A 20,770-nucleotide genomic window follows, 5' to 3' on the forward strand; every position below is an offset into this window, starting at 1 on the left:
GTAGATGCAAAATGGTATCATCTTTTATTTGTTTAAACAGATCTAAAATAGAATTTTAAAATTTTTTTTAAAGATTTACTTTATTTATTTGAAAGGCAGAGTTTTATATAAAGAGAGGTCTTCTAGTCCACACTCCCCAAATGGCAGCAAGGGTGCGGGCTGGGCCAAGCCAAGCCAGGAGCCAGGAACTAGGAGCTTCTTCCTGGTCTCCCACTTGGGTGCAGGGGCCCAAGGACCTGGGCCATCCTCCACTGCTTTCCCAGGCCACAGCAGAGTTGGATTGGAAGTGAAGCAGCTGGGACTCGAAGCAGCACCCATATGGGATGTTGGCATCGCAGGCGGCAGCTTTACCTGCTACGCCACAGCACCAACCCCGGCTTTGCATTTTTGTTAGCGAGAAGGCAGCCTGCTATCCATGTTGGCTACTTTCCAGTGATCTGATAAACTCATCTCCCCATAGTTTCTCATACAATAGTGGTCTCAACCCCCAGCAGGCAGCAGAATCCCCAGAAAGCCTTTGAAGTGCTGAACATTCTGGTTCTATGCCGGTGGTATGAGGGCGATCTTCCACCCATTGGTTCACTCCCCAAACCAACAGCTAGGGCTGAACCAGGGTGAAGCCAAGAGCCTGGAACTCAACCTGGGCAGACACAAGTACTTGAGCCATCCCTGCTGCCTCCCAGGTAGGGTGTGCGCCAGCAGGAAGCTGGAATAGGCAGGAAGAGGAGCCAGGACTCGAAACCAGGTACTCAGATGTGTGAAGTGGGTGCCTCCAGTGGCATGCTGACCTCTGTGCCCAACACCCACCTCCTTTGTTTTAGTTTTTACACACACGCCTCTGCACATTTCTTTTCCATATTAAATGTTTGTTGATTGCTTCAATGCAGTGCGTGATGAATTTTTCTTATGGATGCATAGTTCAGTGTGTAGAATGAGACAATCTATGCAACACCATAATTTATTCACACAGCCTTCTGTTGATAAATGTGTCTCCAATCTTTTGCTATCATAAATAAGAACACCCAAGGATGACTGACTATGCACTTACATAAATAAATTCATTTGCAGCGATGATATCTGTAGAACACATTCCCAGAAACAGAAGAGCCGGGTCAGAGGTGGGGTGCGCTTTGTGACCCTTTGGCGCTCTGCATGGTTCCCCTCTTCATCTATAACGTCCCCTGTGTCCCCCCTTCCCTCGCCGTAACCTGGCCAGGACTTCTTGTTTCCCTGCAGCCTGTGCAGCACAGCAGGGGCGGGGTGTTTTAGCTCTGCTAGTTTGATAGGTGAGCAGTGATATGGGGGTGCAGTTTGATTTGTGTCTCTCGTGTTATGAGTGAGGCTACGCATCTCCATCCAACATGTCCAGCGCCTTCTCTGCACTCTCTCTGATTCCACACCTTGCCCAGCTTTCTCTTCATCTTCTTATTGCCCCGCAGTGCTGGGAGGCAAAGCTCCAGGAATCTTCTCCTGCTCCTGCCTGGTCTGAGCGGAAGACATCCTTGGGAGCTATCAGATTGCTTTGCTATGGGTTGAATATTGGTCTCCAACCCCAACCCAGATCAGGAGTTACTATTCAGTCCCCAAGTCCTGTGGTAACAGTACTGAGAGGGTAGAAATGTAACCTAATTAGAGCACTTACTGGGAGGTGATGGGATTGAGTTAGAGGCCCTGTGATTGGATCCTGGTGACTTTGTCAGAGACCACAGCTGTAGACAAGCAAGTGTGCCTGTGTCTCTTGCCATGTGGTACCCTGTGCCACCATCAAGAATGCTATCGGCTGGTGCTAAGAGGTAACACCCTGGCCAGAAGCACTGGCATCCCATATGGACGCCAGTTCGAGACCCGCCTGCTCCACTTCCAATCCAGCTCTCTGCTATGGCCTAGGAAGGCAGTAGAGGATGGTCCAAGTCCTTGGGCCCCTGCACCCACATGGGAGACCCAGAAGAAGCTCCTGGCTTCGGATCGGCACAGCTCTGGCTGTTGCAGCCAGTTGGGGAATGAACCATCGGATGGAAGACCTCTCTCTCTCTCTCTCTCTGTCTCTTCTCTCTGTGTAACTCTGACGTTCAAATAAATAAATAAATCTTTAAAAAATAAAAAAGAATGCTATCACCAGAGGCCTAAATAATGTAGCCTGCCCAATCATGGACTGTGAACCTCCAAAACCCTAAGCCCAAATAAACCAATAAACCGCTCTTCTCTCCAAAGTAGTCTGCCTCAGGTGTTTCGTTGTAGTGACAAAAAGCTGACTACTACGCCCTTCAAGCAGACTTTGATATGCCCCTCCTAGAGAGTTCCCAGGGTGATCAACCTAAAGTCCCCTCCCCTCTCTCCTGGAGACCGTTCACCTCCCAGGGTAACGAGTGACGTCCTTGTTGGGAGGGGAAGGCAGGCAAACACGCTCGCATCCTTCTAGAAGCTCAGAACCTACTTTCAGGGGGTTCTCCTGTGGTGCACCCATGGCATATGCAGTAGCATCTGGCATCACGTCACCTCTGGAGACTGGGAATAAGGGGCCAATGCATATTCTCCTCTGGACTGCTGTTCTTGCCGTAATAAGTCTATCATCTTTGATCCAGAGGTTTTGCGTCTTCCATCAAAATGTGGCTATGGAACAATGATAAACTTGAGAGTTTGCAAATAGGGTAAAATCTCAGACCTTAACAGCTTCCTATTTAACACTGCAGAAACTTGGCTGTGATGTACATTGCAAAGAATTCCATTTGCATTTTAAAAATCCTATACCAGGAAATTCTGTGGTATGGCCAGGGGGAGTCGAGGGTGCTATATCCTTCAAGATTCAGCAAAATCCCACATCTCCCACTATGTAGTCATTCATTGGATATAGCTTTGGGATCTGGAGTAGGATTAAACAATGTATTATGCAATAGCAAATGCAAAGAGCCTCACAGCTAACTTTAGGCTCTCAGAAAGGCTAAGCATTTGCAGACATTAAGTGTTTTGAAAAATAAGGTGCAAAAGAATTATTTCACATTACTCTGAATTGTTACCTTAATTTTTTTTTAATATATTTATTTATTTATTTGAAAGGCAGAGTTACAGAGGTAGGGGCAGAGAGAAAGAGAGGTCTTCCATTCACTGGTTCACTCCCCAAATGGCCACAATGGCCATAGCTGGGCCAACCAGAAGCCAGGAGCCTGGAGCTTCTTCCTGGTCTCCCATGTGGGTACACAGGTCCAAGGACTTGGGCCATCTTCTACTGATTTCCCAGGCCATAGCAGAGAGCTGGATTGGAAGTGGAGCAGCCGGGACTCAAACTAGCACCCATATGGGATGCTGGCACTGCAGGTGGCAGCTTTACTCACTATTCCACACACCGCCCCAAGTTACCTTAAATTTTAACTCCATTGGTGCTACCAGGACTGATGGCTTGTGTGGAAACACTTCAGATAAAAGATACTGCTGTTCTTCAGACCAAAACTTTTTTTTTAAGATTTATTCATTTTTTAAAAAGATTTATTTATTTATTTGATAGCCAGAGTTACACAGAGAGAAGGAGAGGCAGAGAGAGAGAGAGGTCTTCCATCCACTGGTTCACTCCCCAATTGGCTGCAAAGGCCAGAGCTGTGCCAACCCAAAACCAGGAGTCAGGAGCTTCCTCCAGGTCTCCCATGCAGGTGCAGGGGCCCAAGGACTTGGGCCATCATTTACTGCTTTCCCAGGCCATAGCAGAGAGCTGGATCGCAAGAGGAGCAGCCAGGACTTGAATTCGAAGCCATATGGATGCCGGCACTGCAAGCGGCGGTCTTACCCGCTATGTCACAGTGCCAGGCCCCAAGATTTGTTCATTTAAAAGGCGGGGTTGGGGGGTGGGGAGAGAGAGAGCGAGAGAGAGAGAAAGGGAAGGTGTGAATGAGAGAGAGAGAGTGTGTGTGTGTGAGTGAAGAGAGAGCACTGTATCTTCCATCCACTGGTTCATTCCCCAAATGGCTGTAAAAGCCAGGTCTGGGCCAGGCCACAATCAGGAGCCAAGGACTTCATTCAGGTCTCCCACCTGGGTGGCAGGGAGAAGACTCATAGCTTGGTGTGATGCATTATATAACCTTTTCTCCATCCTGTGTCTAGCCTTCCATGCTTCCCAAACACCCCACCCACCCCATTGCATTAACTTGAGGGGAGTCCACAGTGACAGGTTGTCAGGTATTTGGACCATGTATTTGGACCACCCATGTATTTGGACCACCATCTTCTGCTGCTTTCTTGGGCACATCAGCAGGAAGCTGATTGGAAACAGAATAGCCAGGACTGGAACCTGCACTCTGATATGGGGTGCCAGCATCTTAAGTGGTGGCTTTACCCACTCTGCCACCACATTGCTCCCTAAAAAAACTTTCTTGTCTATCTGATTTTCCACTGTGTCCAAATTTTGTGGCAGTATTTGAAAAGAACAGGAGGGGCCAGTGCTGTGGCAAACGGTTAAAGCCGCTGCCTGCAGTGCCTGCATCCCATATGGGCACCAGTTTGAGACCTGGCTGCTCTACTTTTGACCCAGCTCTCTGCTATGGCCTGGGAAAGCAGTAGATGGCCCAAGTCCTTGGGCCCCTGCACCCGTGTGGGAGACCCAGAAGAAGCTCCTGGCTCCTGGCTTCAGATTGGCTCAGGTCCAGCCATTGCAGCCATCTGGGGAGTGAACCAGATGGAAGACCTCTCTCTCTCTGCCTCTCCTTCTCTCTCAGTGTAACTCTGCCTTTCAAATAAATAAACAAATCTTTTTTTTTAAAGGACTATCAAATTTATTTTAAAAAAATAAATAATTCCTTTTGTATCTTTCCAAGTCCTATACCTAGATACAAATAGGTATTAAATGCCTTAATGCCCATCTGGTGAGTTGGGCACATCCTTTGAGAAATAACTCCTATTGAAATGGCCATTTCATCAAGCGAAACAAGGGGAGTGCTGAGTTGTCTGGTGCATAGATTTTTTTTTATAAAGATTTATTTATTTATTTGAAAGTCAGAGTTACACAGAGAGAAGAGAGGTAGAGACAGAGGTCTTCCATCCGCTGCTTCACTCCCCAGATGGCCGCAACAGCCGGAGCTGAGCTGATCCGAAGCCAGGAGCCAGGAGCTTCTTCCAGGTCTCCCACCTGAGTGCAGGGGCCCAAGGACTTGGGCCATCATTTACTGCTTTCTCAGGCCATAGCAGAGAGCTGGATCGGAAGAGGAGCAGCCAGGACTAGAACCGGTGCCCATATGGGATGCCGGTGCTTCAGGCCAGGGCTTTAACCTGCTGCACCACAGAGCTGGCCCCTGGTGCATAGAATAATCAGACCATGCAAACATGGCCAGGAGGTTGGCTGAGGGAAGGAGAGGGAAGGGGCTTGAGATAGAGGCAGGCTGAGGCGCTCAAAGAGAATATTCAACAAGATAATCATAAGGTATTGATGGGGGAAGTTTGGCACAACTCATCCCATTTAGTGAATGCCTTAGAAAAAATCAGCCTCCATGTTGCTCTTGGGATACTAATGACAGAGTACTGGACAAGCCACCCCCAAAACAGCACCTTGGCATTTGGGAAAACAGCAGAAGCAGGAAAGCCACTCTCATTTCCTGAAGAAGCCATAGGCCCTCTTTTAAGAGGTGCCCACCCTAGGCCCAGAGGGAAGGCATAGCCTCATCTCTGAAGTCCCAGGGACACAGAAGAGAATCCAGGCAGGCCTTCCCCAGTTTGTTATCACCAGAGCCTTCCCTCTTAGTCCCAGGATACCTCCGCATAACCATCCATTCTTCATTAAACCTAAGCATAAAAATGCACAACTTTACCTGGGGGCCGGCGCCATGGCTCACTAGGTTAATCCTCTGCCTGTGGCGCCAGCATGCCATATGGGCACCGGATTCTGTCCCGGTTGCTCCTCTTCCAGTCCAGCTCTCTGCTGTGGCCCAGGAGGGCAGTGGAGGATGGCCCAAGTGCTTGGGCCCTGCACCCGCATGGGAGACCAGGAGGAAGCACCTGGCTCCTGGCTTCGGATCGGCACAGCACTGGTCGTGGTGGCCATTTGAGGGGTGAACCAATGGAAGGAAGACCTTTCTCTCTATCTCTCTCTCTCTCACTGTCTGTAACTGTACAGAAAGAAAGAAAGAAAAAAAGAAAGAAAGAAAGAAAATAAACCTAATTATAAAAATGCACAACTTGGCCTGTTTCTTTGAGTCTACATTTCCGAAGGCTCCCATGTTGAGTGAAACTTATAAAAAATGTATGTTTTCCCCTGCTAGTCTTCTGTTAGGGGTCTCAGCCATGAACGTAGCAATGGGCGATGGTAGGTGATGAAAGAAATCATTTCCTCCCCAAACATTTCTGCTCTCAAACTCACACGCGGTCCTCTTCCTCCCTTCTCTGTGGAGCAGAGAACAGGTTGCACATTACTTAAGCAAGTTGCAGAAGCTTAGTCACTTTTACTTTTAATAGATGCAGCAGTTGGTGTGACTGTTGTGCTCATATTATGGCAGTCACCAAAGGGACTGACACCTGACAGAACCCTCACTGTGGACTCCCCTCAAGTTAATGCAACGGGGTGGGGTGGGGTGTTTGGGAAGCACGGAAGGCTAGACACAGGATGGAGAAAAGGTTATATAATGCATCACACCAAGCTATGAGTCTTCTTAGCTTCCAATTTTACACTTGCCATCTGTTGATATAAATTATTCCACCTCAGTGAGGTGTTCAAAAAAGGTATTCATTTTCTCCTTTAATTTTAATTTCATGTGCAGTAAATTTCCTCTGTAATTAGACAGTTTTTCCTACCAGGTGAAACGTTAGTTTGCATATTGGACTTCCCATGATACATTGGTAATTCTTTTTCTTTCTTTCTTTTTTTTTAAAAGATTTATTTATTTATTTGAAGGGCAGAGTTACAGAGAGGGAGAGACAGAGAGGTCTTCCCATCCACTGGTTCACTCCCCAGATGGTCGCAACAGTCAGAGCTACGCCAATCCAAAGCCAGGAGCGAAGAGCTTCTTCCAGGTCTCCCATGCGGGTGCAGGGGCCAAAGACTTGGGCCATCTTCTACTGCTTTCCCAGGCCATAGCAGAGAGCTGGATCAGAAGTGGAGCAGCCAGGACTCTAATTGGTGCCCATATAGGATGCCAACACTGCAGGTGGCTTTACCCACTATGCCACAGTGCTGGCCCCATCTTTTTTTAAAATATTTATTTTATTTATTTGAAAAGCAGAGTTACAGAGAGGAAGAAACATACACACACACACACACACACACACACACACAGAGTGAGCGAGAGAGATAGAGAAAATCTTGCACTCACTGGTTCATTCCCCAAATGGCCACAATGACCAGGGCTGGGCCAGGCCAAAACCAGGAGCCAGGAGCTTTTTCCGGTTCTCCCCCATGGGTACAGGAGCCCAAGTACTTGAGCCATCTTCTGCTGCTTTCTCAGGTGCATTAGAGAGGAACTGGATGGGAAGTGGAGTAGCTGGGACTTGAACTGGTGCCATATGGGAAGCCAGCATTGCAGGCGGCAGCTTAACTTGCTATTGTACACTTCGGCCACCATTGGTAGTTTTTAGGACAACTCCCAAGTTAATGTACTCAAGAGAAAGGGAACGGCTGTATTTTGAATATACGTGCAGAGAATTCCAACTTTTCTATGATTCGCTCAACTTCTGCCAGCCAGTTATAGGAACAGTGGATTATACCCTGGGCAAAAGCACTGTATAGCCCTGTGCTGGGGGTCATGTGCAAGCTGCATGTGATAATCAGCCAGGCCTTATCTGTCCCTTATCATGAGTGGAACCACCAAGTACATGAGCACATTTCTATCACCTAAATGGATGTTAGGAACTCGAGGCTGGATGTTGTCTAGCAGCTTCACCGTGCTGTTATGAAAAGCCCTATACCTGGGGCTGGCGTTCATGCAGCAAAGACTGTGCTTGGGACACCACATTCCCTAAAGGAAGGCCTGGGTTTGAGTCCCAGCGCCACTTCTGACTCCAGCTTCCTGCTAATGTGCACCTGGGAGGCAGCGGGTGGTGACTCAAGTGTTTGGATTCCTGCCACTCACGTAGGAGATCCAGACTGAGTTCCAGGCTCTTGGCTTCAGCCTGTCCCAGCCCTGGATGTTGTGGACATTTGGAAAATCTGTCTCCCTGTCTCACTCTGTTTCTCTTTCAAATAAACAACTGAAAAACGATCGTCCCTGACTCTTGGCTAACTTGTGGTCTCATGTCCTCCCAGTCAGAGGACATCTACAGGGCATCATCCGATGTCTCCATATCCATTTCTCTGCCTGATGTGGGTGACGAACATATGCAAAAGCACTGCCTCCCGCCCTTCACTGGCCCTGCTCCCTGCTCTCCCCTAGTCCAGGCAAGAGCACAGCACATATATAAGTGGAGGGAGGAGTGAAGGGTGACCGAGGAGAAAGTCAGTAATTGAGGAAAACGCCATTGAACAAGTTACTTTAGAATCTCTCCAGGAGCTCATAGCTGGCATTTTTCTCATCACTTTGTATTGATTCCAGCTAATACCACATCCATGGCAGAGGTTCCCATGGCCCTGCATATGCAGGAATCTTAAATGCCGATCTCCTGCCTCAATTATACAAAACCATGTATAATACAGAAATCCACAAATTACAGGCCCTCAAAAAAATAGTCTGGAATGTTCCAGTAGTTAAAAGCATGCCCCTACAGAAGCTCAGCTCAGCTCAGCTTTGGGCTGCTGACACGTGCAAGGGTCTGTTGTGTCCCTACTGTGTTGACCAAGGGATGGACCTGGTCAAACCACGTGAGATAAAACTGTAAACATTATTAAGACTCCTAACTTACCTGCAGACTGCAAAGAACCTAGCTTATTGTGAGGGCTATCACAGCATCTAATTTGCACACAGTGGAAGGTGCTAAGCTTTTTCTTCACTTGTGTTAAACACTGTAGGCAGTCAACTCTGGTTGGAATAATGGAAATTTAAATGTTTCCAAAATTATGGAGTTATATCCTCAGTTCTTATGGGCAAAATCTCTGGACACACATGCCAATTGCCCACAGAACTGGAGCTCTTTTGGGAGGACAGGTCCATGGCCCACCAGAGCTGTCCTTTCTTTAGTATTAAGGGTTGTGTCATTGTGATCTACTGACTACAAATGACTGATTGCTGAAATGTGATCTCCATTAACTCAAGTCCGTCTCTCCTGGTTTTATTGACATATTTTTTTTTATTTATTTGAGAGGTATAGAGAGACAGAGCCTTGGCTGCTGGTTCACCTCCCAATTACCCACAATGTCTGGGAGGGGTTTGAGCCAGGAGCCAGGAACTCAATGCAGCCTCCCATGTGGGTGGCAGGAACCCACTTACTGCCTCTCAGAGTACATACCGGCAGGAAGCTGGAGTCAGGAGCCAGAGCCAGGCATTAAACCCCGACAGACTAGGGGTGGTGCTCTGGCATAGCAGGTGAAGCTACTGCCTGCAGTGCCGGCATCCCAAATGGGCAGCTGGTTCAAGTCCCGGCTGCTCCAGTTCCGATCCAGCTCTCTGCTATGGCCTGGGAAAGCAGTGAAGATGGCCCAAGTCCTTGGGCCCCTGCACCTGTGTGGGAGACCTGGAGGAAGCTCCTGGCTCCTGGCTTCGGATTGGTGCAGCTCTGGTCATTGTGGCCAACTGGTGAGTGAACCATCGGATGGAAGACCTCTCTCTCTCTCTGCCTCTACCTCTGTAACTCTGCCTTTCAAATAAATAAGTAAATCTTAAAAACAAAAAACAAAAAACAAACAAAAAAAAAACACACACACACACCCAACAACAAAAAACTAGACACGCTGACATGTGACACAGGTGTCTGTTACTGCTAGGCCAAATGCCAGTGCCTCCCCATCCCCTGCCCCATTTTATTCCACTTTACTAAATATTCAGACTGCCAACCCACGTCACTCTACATGTGGGCACATACGTGTACCTTCAAAGGATGCTGTTATGAGTGTTTTTTTTTTTTTCTCAAGTTGCTTGAGGTATATTGTTGTTGTTCTTGCAACTTGACTGCATTTGTCACCCTTGCCAGTTTATAGTTAGTAATTGGCTAACCCTGCTGTTTGGAATCTAGTGATTTCACTAGGTTTTAAGAAAAATTCCCAGTGATTCAAGGATGAGTCATTCCCATACCTATTGCTAAGCAGATACACATGTACTAACAAGAACCATCAACTTGTTTATGATATTTCAGGAGTGACATGCTGCCTGTGAAGATGCTGTTCTCTGGAGCTGACCCCCCCCCCCCCCGCCCCTTTTAAAGATTTATTTATTTGAAAGTCAGCTGCTTCACTCTCCAGATGGCCACAATAGCCAGGTCTAGGGCACACCGAAGCCTGGAGCTTCAAGTCTCCCACACGGGTAGCAGGGACCCAAGCGCTTGGGCCATCTTCTGCTGCTTTTCCCAGGCCATAGCAGGGAGCTGGATCAGAGAGGTGGTGTAGCCAGGACTGGAACTGGCACCCATATGGGATGCTGGCATTGCAGGTGGTGGGTTTACCTTCTACACAACACTGCCCCTCTAGATCCCACTTTCGTTTGCCACTCTCAGTGCTCGTCTTACTTGACCAGTAACAGGCAAAACTGCTGGCTGCTTCCTTTCCGAAGACATTTTTCTCACTTACCCTCCAAGTCCTTAATTATCTTTGCAGATTCCTCGTATCAATTCACCTCGGTGTTGGTGGGCTCTGAGCCTGTACATTCTCTAAGTGATCTCACCCAGTTTTATGGTTTTTCAATAACATGTATTGAGATCTTTCCATGATCTTTATTGAGTTCTCTGGTTAGACTTTGTTCTGTTCCAGGCTCAAAATCCAGCCACCTACCCAGTACACTTGAACAGACAATCAGCATCTCAGATTTAAACACCAGAACCGAACTATTGATTTCCCACCATCAGTCTTTCCAACTCAATGTTGATTCCTTTCTTCCACTTAGGCCAAAACACTTGGCATTGCACTTAAACCTGTTCTTTCACCCATTAGCACATCCTGTTGCCTCTATCTCCGTTCCAAGCACCTCCACTAATACCACCTTCAGCCAGCCACTTTTAATCTCTCACCTAAACAAATCTCATTATGTGCTTAATCATTTTGTGCTTTCTCCCTGCCATCCAATGATCCCTGAAAATTTAAGTCTGATTGTATCAATTTCCTGCATGATCTTCTTTCCCTGTGGACTCATTTCTCCACAACTCTTTTTGCCCTGGAGTTAGCACAGCAGCCCCCTCATTCCCAGAATGTATCACATACACTCCAGTTCCAGTCTGCATTTGCTCTTCTCTTGGTCTGGCCTGGACTGCCCACCCCCCGACCTGCCCAACATAACACACATCACTTAATTCCACACTTCAAGTTTGTATTATCACATTAGAAAGTTCTCTTGAAAGGTACTTGTTATTCTTGCCCCAAATCTCACAATAACGAAGACCCAAAGCTACCTGGGAATGGTGTTCAGCTCAGCAGTTAAGACACGGCTTTTGAACACCAGCAGCCCTTATTAGAGTCCTGCCTGCACCACCAACTCCAGCTTTCAGCTGAACCACATCCTGTTAGGCAGCAGGTGATGGCTCATTACTTGGATCCCTGCCAGCCATGTGGCAGAACCTGCTCTTGGCTTCAGCCTGGCCCAGCTCCAACTATTGTAGGCACTTGGGGAAGTGAACCAGTAGGCAGAAGTGCTGCCTTTCAAAAAAATGGTTAAAAAAAAAAAAAAAAAAAAAAAAAAAAAAAAAAAAGCTACCTGGAGCAGCACTGGCATCCAATTTCCTGCTAAACTACCTGGGAAAGCAGCTGAGGATGGCCTAAGTGCTTGGGTTCATGCATCCACGTGAGACATGAGGCTCTTGGCTCGTGGCTTCAGCATGGCCCAGCCCTTGATGTTGTGGCCACTTGGGGAGTGAACCAGCAGATGGAAGCTTTTACAAAAAGACAACTACTTATTCAGTTTTACTATGAAATAAATAGGGAGACTTGGTCACTTGTGGATTAGACATGAAAACGCCATGTACTATGATTGGACCTGGATTCTGGAGAAGACTACAGCAAATAAAATCATTTTAACAACTGCTGAAACTGTTTTGTAAACAGGTTGGGGCAGAGCCAGAGTCATCTCCCCACGAAGCCTTGCTCTACTCCTACCTTTTCAATTGGCTTTCAGTTTACAACAAAACCCAGTCAGGTCATGTTCATAGCACTGACCACTACCCGAGAATTCCCTTCCTGCTACTTTTCACATCAGAAAGGCACTTTCTTGATTTTAATGTCAGACATCAGAATGCTTGAAACTACTTGACTGGTTTCCAGTATCTGGGTTCACTTCTCTCAGTCAAGATTAACCAAGTTAGTGTCTTCCTCAGGCTCAGAACCACAGAGGTCACTATTCAGAACCCCTGACCAGCACATCACCAGATTCACTGGCCCCAATAAAGTTACTGGTTTGCCTTTAAGCTTCTGAAGGTGTAATTGCAAGCAGGAGTGGTAAGGAATAGGTTTAAAAAAAAATTTTTTTTTTGACAGGCAGAGTGGACAGCAAGAGAGAGAAAGGTCTTCCTTTGCCATTGGTTCACCCTCCAATGGCTGCTGTGGCGGGCGCACCGTGCTGATCCGATGGCAGGAGCCAGGTACTTCTCCTGGTCTCCCATGGGGTGCAGGACCCAAGCACTTGGGCCATCCTCCACTGCACTCCCGGGCCACAGCAGAGAGCTGGCCTGGAAGAGGGGCAACCGGGACAGAATCCAGTGCCCCAACCAGGACTAGAACCCGGTGTGCCAGCACCGCAAGGCGGAGGATTAGCCTAGTGAGCCGGGGCGCCAGCCAGGAATAGGTTTAAATTCTCCTGTTTTCCACCTGCATCCCTCTATGAGCTCTTTGCAGACACAACCAGGAGGCCCAAGGACACTTTAGTCCATTTGGAGTGGAGACCTCAGCAGTAGTTGCTGCTGCAGGCTCTGACAGAGCATGATTAGGCCATTTCCTCTGGATCTACCAGCAGGCCCACATTCCAACTACCTTCTTAAAGCAGGGGCTGGCAAAACTGCATGACAGGCCACATGGTTATCTTAGAACTTACAGGCCCAACTGCCACTCAGCCCTGCTCTTGCAAGGTATAGAGCACCTTGTCACCTGCTCAACAAGCACGCCAGTGCTCCACAACAGGATACGAATTCCAATTCCAACTCCTCTAAGGGGTCTTTCTCATTGGCACAAAGCAGGTGCAGGACAGGCCAGTGTGCCAACCTGTCCCTAGTTTCCAGGGAGTTCTGACATTCACTCCATGATACTTGGTTCATTGTCAAATAAGCTCAGACAATACTTTGCTTTCAACTCAATCAGTCTCTCTTTATTCTTTTGGTAATCTCTTCCAGTTAGCTACTTCCGTTGTAGGTGATGAAATGTGTTAAGGCTCCACTTCAAATGTTGGCACTGCTATGAGCATGGTTTTTCCCTTTACTGTAATTCAGAATTTAACTTTGGATTCTCAGTTTATATTCCAGTCCCAGCAGTTTTCACTGTAGAAGTTATCTGAAGACAGTCTTATGCTTTCTAGTAGTTGTCTACAAACCAGGCTTTAGCTTCTCCAGGAACACACTACAGGATGGATTTAGCTTAAATGTACATTAAACTAATAGGCATTCTCTCAAATGAATTTAAATGCATTTTATTTTTAGACAACCTACATGACAATGTTTTTTGCCTTAAAAACAATGCCTCCACTTGAAGTAAATCATGGTCAAAATAAGTGAGGAGCTCAAGATAACATCAGTCCCACTTCCTGTAAATCCTGGTGTTGTGTGGATGACAAGCAGCAGCCAGTTACGATGAGCAGTGATAGATCCAAATTGCCAACTTTGTTACTGAAGAAAAAAAAAAAAAATTACATCAACACTCTCCAAGCAACATTTCTAGGCTACAAATGTATTCCCCAATTCAATCTGGGCTGCCACAAAGACAGACAGAAAGCGCAGGGATTTTTCTTTGGCATCCTAGTGCAAACCAAAAGAACAACAGCAGACTGTTCAAGGTCTATCAGTGGATGCAGAACATCCTCACCAAAGCAGAGGTAACATTTTCCAGAGAAGTTCCCAAGTCCCACTCACACCGCGTTCTACCAACAAAAACTCCGGTTACTATCTGAATAACCTTCCCTTTGGCAAGTCATCTTGCCCTAATCTTGTTTAACACAGCTTTAAGTCTCTGAAATCCAGGACAAAGAATGCTTTTGTTTCTGTACAGCTTTAAACAGTGCCCTGTGTTTACTAATGCAATTTGCCTATCAGTTCAACAGTCAGCTCCAACTGTATTTACTAAAAGCTAACAATCTCCTAAAAGTTTTCAATGATTAGCTACCAAGGTGAAAGACTTGAGACTCACCCAGGCATGGCAAAGGGTGAGCATAGAATGAGAATGAGGCCATTATCTATGGGAAGATCAACGTAGAGGCTTCTCTGCTCACCAGCTGTTAAATTGCGGAATGCCTCATACACTAAACTTCCTAGAGAATCAAGATTCTAAGCCCTTTTAAATACTGTTATCTTTTACATGTGAACATCATCTTTTTTAGAGCCCACCCCAGAAGAAAATGGATCACATTTTAAAGAGAAAACTGTAGAATCTATGGCAACCATCTCTGTGGCATTAGACAGTGAGACTCACACCCAAAGTAACTCCATTTTTATATCATTTAATCCCAACCCACTTCCTCATACTTACACATTTTTCCATCTCTAAACCATCCTTAAAGAAAATCATAAACGGGGTCACACCATCCTCACGGTAGTCCAGCAGAGCAACCATGCCATCTGGATTCATGTTTTCACCAATATAGAACTTGAGAAACAAACAAGTACCCAGAATTAGACCACTGCATACAAACATGTATCCTATCCAATAAACTACAACGCAACAAAGGATGATTCAGAATACTACAAAATCAAATTTTTGCAACCAGAAGCTGATGCCTAGAAATGCTCATTAATCACAAACATCTGTTCACTTGACTAAAGCACAAATGCTGACCACAGTAAGAGTACAGAGCAATCAAAAACACTTTAGCATTTCTGGAAATCTACTTTCTCAGCCCTACATGCACAATTCCAAAACCTACAAGCCAATTGACATAACCAAACACAGGGAACACAATACTGACAACAAAGTATTATCACATAGGGAAACTATCTCACAGCCAATAGATGTATGACAGCTGGAAAATTAAGAGCCCAGCTGTGGTTTTTTTTTTTTTAATGAAAGTAGAGGGAAGTCACTTAAGTCTTAAAAAGAAAAAAAAAGTACCAACACAATGGAACTGTAAAGAGAAAAGTTGGAAGACTTAAGAGGTTAGGAAGCAATCCAAGAGAAATGTAATCTGGGAAAACAAAGCAAGGTGGGTGGTGGTAGGCTTTTCAATCAGTAGATGGGATCTGAAGACAAAGCACAGATGGACTGCTGCTCCCTGATCCTATGAAGCTAAATTTAACCAGCTCAAAGCCACAACTTCGCTGTTACAGATCAATGAAGTCATTTTTTGTTCTTGCAGTTAAAACCATAAATTATTCGATCCCAATATTTCAAGATGTTTACCTGGTAGTTTTTGAAATTAGCAAGGATGTGCTTGATTTGTTCTGCAGCCCCTGTCATAAAAGGTTTTACTCTCTCTGGTCTCTGTTCTTCAAGTTTGCCTTTGATTCTGGAACAACATTTTATTTACGTGTTATTTTTTAAAAAAAAGTAAATTCAGACCATAACAAAAGAAAAGAGCAAAGTAACATGGGAAGATTCAGTTATCACTAGGCTATAGACAGGGTCTTCCGTGAATATTTACAATTCTGAATTTCACGCTTACTAGTTCCAAAGCACTACTCCAGTATGCTCACATTGCTCAGAAGGTAGCAAAAAGCAAAGCCCCCACTAGGGTCTTTCACCAAGTCTGTCTACTGTTAAAGGAGCTCAAGCCAGCCCATCCCTAAATCCTTTTAAGAGTCCACACATGAGCTGTGCGTTGCTGGGACCACTTACGATTTCATGTAATCTTTGATGTACTTCTTGTAGGCTTCTTTTGTGAAGCTGGTTTCCTGCAGGTGATGGTTCATGACAATATCAACACCAGTGATCACTGTGCTTTCGGTACCTTCGCCCTCCGGGCCTTCGGCGGAGGCATTCCCACCGATGAGCGAATCATCAATGTTACCCTCTGTCCTACTGACCATCTGCATTAAGAAAAAGCAGTTAAGCTGGGAAGGGCGGAAACACTTCCTGACTCCACCACCCATCTCAACAAACGTTCCTAGATCTCAGGGAAAACCACGCGCGCACTGGGAGAGAAGTCACCCATGACCCTTGCTATCCAACTCAGCAAGCACTCATGGGTCTGTTGACTACAACGAAAACGGAGTCCTTTACAAGCAAAGGGAAGAGGTGTCCAGTTGTGGACTCACGCGTTGAGAAGCAGGAAAGGCCAAAGTCCGAGGGCTTGGCACTGCCAAAGCAGAGACCTGTCCCGGACGGCCAGGGAGGAGGATGGGCGCCGAGGCAGCGGACCTATTTACAGGCTCAGCTCCGCCTCCACTTTTCTAGAAAAACCCAAGCCCGGAAAGAGCGTCTCCTCCGCCAGGAGGCGGCGGGGAGGATTGCACAACCTCGGGAGGGGGTGCGGCGGAAACCCGAGCCCGCCCGGCCTCGCCTCCCCCGCGCGGCGGCCCGAGCGACTCACCTTCCCCTCCACCTCCAGGCACAGTCCGCCCGCGATCTCCCGGATCTTGTAGATGTCGGAGAACATCTCATCGTCTGCGCGGGGACAGAGACGCGCCCGTCACACCGCGCCCGGCGCCATTTCCCGCGCCGGCTGCCGCACGCGGCCCCCGCCCCTCCCCGGGCGCGTGTCCCAGGCACCGACCCTCCTCGCTTCGGGAAAAGCCGCCGGCGTCGCCTGGGCCCGCGGCGGCGTCCGCCCCCACCCGCACCCAAGCCGTGTGCGGCACAAGGGGGTAGTGCAGTCAAAACTCACGGCTGATGAGGTCCCGGTAGATAATCATGATGGCGGCTGGTAGGAGACGACAGCGGCGGCGCTAGCTTGGCAGGAGCCCGGAGCTCAGAGCGAGCGCGGTGCAGCCGGAGCGGCCCTCGGGGGTAGGGGGGAGCGGGCGGAAAAGGCCGACTCAGCCGCTCCCCAACCTCATATAGAGGGCACGTCCTTCTACGTCATCGCCCGCTGCGCTCCCGGAAGCGCCGCAAGCAGTGACGTGGCACGCAGAGCGGCGCGGGGGCGGGGCCACGGCTAGGCCTGGTCGGGGCGGAGAAACGCGGACATCCGGGTACTTGGCTGGGAGCCGGGATGCCGTCTGTGTTCGGCGGGTACGCGAGGGCTGGGACACGGGAGTGTGCGGGATGGGGAGGGGCGGGTTGGCGGGGGCTCGAGGAGCGGTCTTCCGCCCTCGGCTAGGGAGAGTGGGAGAAGTGAGGGCTCTGCGCCTCCCTACCCTGCCCTGCGGGGCGGCCTGGGGGCAGCTTACGTGAACTCTCGTCAAGCTTCCGCCCCACCCAAGTTCCCTCCCTTTTCTGGGAGCGAACATGTCAACAGAGGGAGGGACCTGCGTTTACGGAAGGAGGGGCTCTGACCCCTGGAGGCGACCCCAGCGCCGTCTGGGTGCTTGTCTAACTCCCGTGCTCTCCGAGAACTTCCCGGCTTTGCCCCACAGCGGTCCCGTCTGGGGTTCTCGGGCGCCTTTGTCCGGGTGGGGGACCCAGGACGGCCCGCCCGGCCCCCCGGGGAATAATCGTGGCGGGCGCCCAGTGTGGGAGAAGGGACCTCGCGAGGGAAGCAGGTGGCGCGGAAGCTTGCCCGGCTCTCCCGTCTGTTTCAGTTTGGTCCGGAATTAGAAAGCTTAGGGTGTCGTGTTTGTGGCAGACCGCCAAAGAGCTCTTCCCTTTTGTTTTGCACTTGGTATTGAAGTGTGGCCTTTGTTTGCAAGAAAAGGGTATGTTGTCCCTTTAGTATGACGTTGAAATTTTATCCCTGGTGCTAGGGGGTTAAACAAACCAAAATAGCGAGTGTCCCCCAAACCCAGCTAGCCTTTGAAGGGCTGGAAAGTCAATTATTAGGGACTTAGCCCTTTCTAGGAGCATCTTTTCTTTTGAAGGCATAGATGTAGGCCAGGAACAAATCTTTAAGTTTGTGGGAATTTTCCTGTCGCGGGCTGCGCGGGTCCTCTCATGGTTTTCTGAGACCCAAAAGTTGGGAAGTTCTTGGTTTCCAGGAGGCCACATCCAGCGGCCTTAAGACAGTCACCGTGCCACAAAATGAATATATTGAATTACACCGTAAATGCTATAGGTATCGTTTGGATTACTATGAGAAAGAAAAGTCGAGCGGCTCATGAACGTTCAAAGAAAGCAAAAAAAGATGATTGATCTAAAGGCTAAACTCTACGTAAGCAGTGCCTAGCTGAGAAGACACAGATGAAAATGACTATGGGGGGTGGGGCAGGGAGGGCTGACACTGGTGTAGGAGGTTAAACCTCTGCCTGCAGCGCCTGCATCCCATGTGTGCACCGGTTCAAGTCCCAGCTGCTCCACTTCCGATCCAGCTCCCTGGTAATGAGCCTGGAAGATGGCCCAAGTGCTTGGGCCCCTGCACCTACATGGAAGACCTGGAAGAAGTTCCTGGCTCCTGGTTTCAGACCAGCCCAGCTCTGGCTGTTGTGGCCATCTAGGGAGTGAACGGGTGGATGGAAGAGCTCTCTTTGTTACTTCCCCTCTCTGTAACTCTGCCTTTCAAATAAATAAATAAACCTTTAAAAAAAGAATAAAAACCATTAATAGAAAAAAAAGACTATTAGATTCATGAACAGAGAAACACCAAAGGAATGATGAAAAGACTCTCATGGCAGCAGTCCCTGCCTATCTGTTGGACAGAGAGGAACAGTGTGAGTTAAGATTAAACAAAATCACACAATTATAACACACAATTATTCTTAGGTGTTTAAATTTTAACTGAAAAGTGATCCCTGTTAAATATAAGAGTGGGAATAAGAGAGGGAGGAGATGTATAATTTGGGACATGCTTAATCGGACTTGCCCCAGATGGTGGAGTTAGAAACGTGCCAGGGGATTCCAATACAATCCCATCAAGGTGGCATGTACCAATGCCATCTCACTATTCCAAGTGATCAATTTCAGTTCACAATTGATCACACTGATAGGTCTAAGAGTCAAAGGGATCACACAAGACTAGTGTGCTAATACTAACTGATAGAATCAAAAAGGGAGAGAACGATCCAACATGGGAAGCAGGATACACAGCAGACTCATAGAATGGCAGATGTCCTAAATAGCACTCTGGCCTCATAATCACCCCTTAAGGCATTCGGATATGGCTGAGGAGCCCATGAGAGTATTTTAGGCATGGAAAGCCAAGACACTCTGAAAAAAAAAGAAGACGACCTAAATGAAAGATCTCCGCAAGTGAGATCCCAGTGGAAAGAACGGGGCCATCAAAGAAGGAGGTACCTTTCTCTGAAGGGAGGAGAGAACTTCCACTTTGACTATGACCCTGTCGGAATAAGATCAAAGTCGTCAAACTCAAAAGGCTTCCATAGCCTTAGCAACTCATGACTAGAGCCTAGGGAGATTACTGACGCCATAAACATAGAGTGTCAAATTGTTAAGTCAACAACAGGAGTCACTGTGTACTTACTTCTCATGTGGGATCTGTCCTTAATGTGTTGTCCAATGTGAAGTAATGCTATAACTAGTACTGAAACAGTATTTTACACTTTGTGTTTCTGTGTGGGTGCAAACTGATGAAATCTTTACTTAATATATACTAAATTGATCTTCTGTATATAAAGATAATTGAAAATGAAAAAAAAAGATTAAACAAAATCATAACCAGAAAGTGGGGAAATGGGAAGTCCCTCTGCCTAAAGTTCTTGCCCAAGGAGAAACAGAAGTATTAAAAGTTATTCAAATAGGAAAAAGAAAAAAGAAGGGATGGTTACCAAAGTCTGCTTTGTTGAAGATGGCTGTATAAGAAAACCACCTGAATCTGAAAGATTCATTAAACCCATGGACTTCTGTTTCTGGAATTGAAAGCCACCTGCTGTCTGGCAATACTTAGTGTAAAGCAGAATCCATCATGTCCATTATATACAACTTCGAGTATAACCATCTTTGAGGTGAATGTCAGTGACTTGGGCCTTGTGACACAAGGAGGTATATGCCCAAGTCACCAGCAGTCCTGAAAATGATGGTTGCATGAATTCGGTCTTAAGCAGTTTTCATTTAAGTAATTTCTAATCATTATTGAAAACTACAAGCTAAATGGGGAAACCATCATAACAGTGATGTTTCTGAACACTACCAGCCTTACATACCTACTGTCATCAAGAGAACTTTTTATTAAGCAGTAAAAAACGTTAAAATGATTCTACTTTTTAAAAAGCTCATGGAACAATAGAATAAAAGTTGTTTATTTTAGTGCAGAAAGTTTTGAAATCCACATATATATATATGAGAGGGTCTTCAAAGAGTTAATGAAACTCTGTATTATGAAAAACATAAGTTTTTTTGCACCAAAATAAATTTAATTAAAAAATTCCATTTTCCATGAGAAGTACCCTCGTATTTTGTATTTAACTGTGTCCCTAACACTGAAATTAGCACGGAGGTTCCAATCGTGAACAAGTTAGAGCTAGTGCTATTGGTAAAATTCGTCATTCTAGTAAGTCAAAAGAATTAGGGATTTACTTAATTTTTTATAAATCCCACAATAAAGCATTC

General features: G+C 47.0%; 2 protein-coding genes and 1 non-coding gene across 6 annotated transcripts in view; 1 reads left to right on the forward strand and 2 right to left on the reverse strand.

The window, feature by feature from the left end:
* Positions 1-13,315: 13,315 nt before the first annotated feature.
* On the reverse strand, positions 13,316-17,211 carry TPT1 (tumor protein, translationally-controlled 1). Of its 2 annotated transcripts, XM_070048797.1 has the most exons (6): positions 16,998-17,211; positions 16,704-16,777; positions 16,010-16,200; positions 15,575-15,680; positions 14,708-14,824; positions 13,316-13,851 (listed from the first exon to the last, which is right to left on the reverse strand). In XM_070048797.1, exons 1-6 carry the CDS (start codon positions 17,023-17,025, stop codon positions 13,849-13,851), a joined length of 519 nt encoding a protein of 172 aa, XP_069904898.1. In that variant the 5' UTR covers positions 17,026-17,211; the 3' UTR covers positions 13,316-13,848. The 2 variants fall into 2 exon arrangements, with proteins under 2 accessions (XP_069904898.1, XP_069904899.1); XM_070048798.1 differs by lacking the exon at positions 14,708-14,824 and having other exon boundaries at positions 16,998-17,138.
* LOC127492214 (small nucleolar RNA SNORA31) lies at positions 13,909-14,036 on the reverse strand. Its single transcript, XR_007921374.2, has one exon. It is a non-coding gene; the product is annotated as a small nucleolar RNA SNORA31 (small nucleolar RNA).
* Positions 17,210-20,770, forward strand: part of SLC25A30 (solute carrier family 25 member 30) — an 88,997-nt gene continuing 85,436 nt past the window's right edge. For 2 of the 3 annotated variants that reach the window (XM_051850042.2, XM_070048793.1), the window contains exon 1: positions 17,218-17,344. The gene's annotated coding sequence lies outside the window, so the exon portion shown is untranslated. Of the gene's footprint in view, positions 17,345-20,770 lie in introns of all 3 variants that reach the window. The other variant, XM_008259996.4, reaches the window with a different exon arrangement.

The sequence above is a fragment of the Oryctolagus cuniculus genome, chromosome 9, assembly GCF_964237555.1.
Source record: "Oryctolagus cuniculus chromosome 9, mOryCun1.1, whole genome shotgun sequence".
Classification (NCBI taxonomy): Eukaryota; Metazoa; Chordata; class Mammalia; order Lagomorpha; family Leporidae; genus Oryctolagus; species Oryctolagus cuniculus.

Excerpts from the sequence above, each read along its gene's own strand:
- TPT1 (XM_070048797.1), bottom strand. The coding sequence starts at position 17,025 with ATGATTATCTACCGGGACCTCATCAGCC. Across the intron at positions 16,201-16,703 it reads GCCTGGAGGTGGAGGGGAAG|ATGGTCAGTAGGACAGAGGG; the intron begins GTGAGTCGCTCG and ends TTCTTAATGCAG. Across the intron at positions 14,825-15,574 it reads CTAATTTCAAAAACTACCAG|TTCTATATTGGTGAAAACAT; the intron begins GTAAACATCTTG and ends TTGTTTCTCAAG.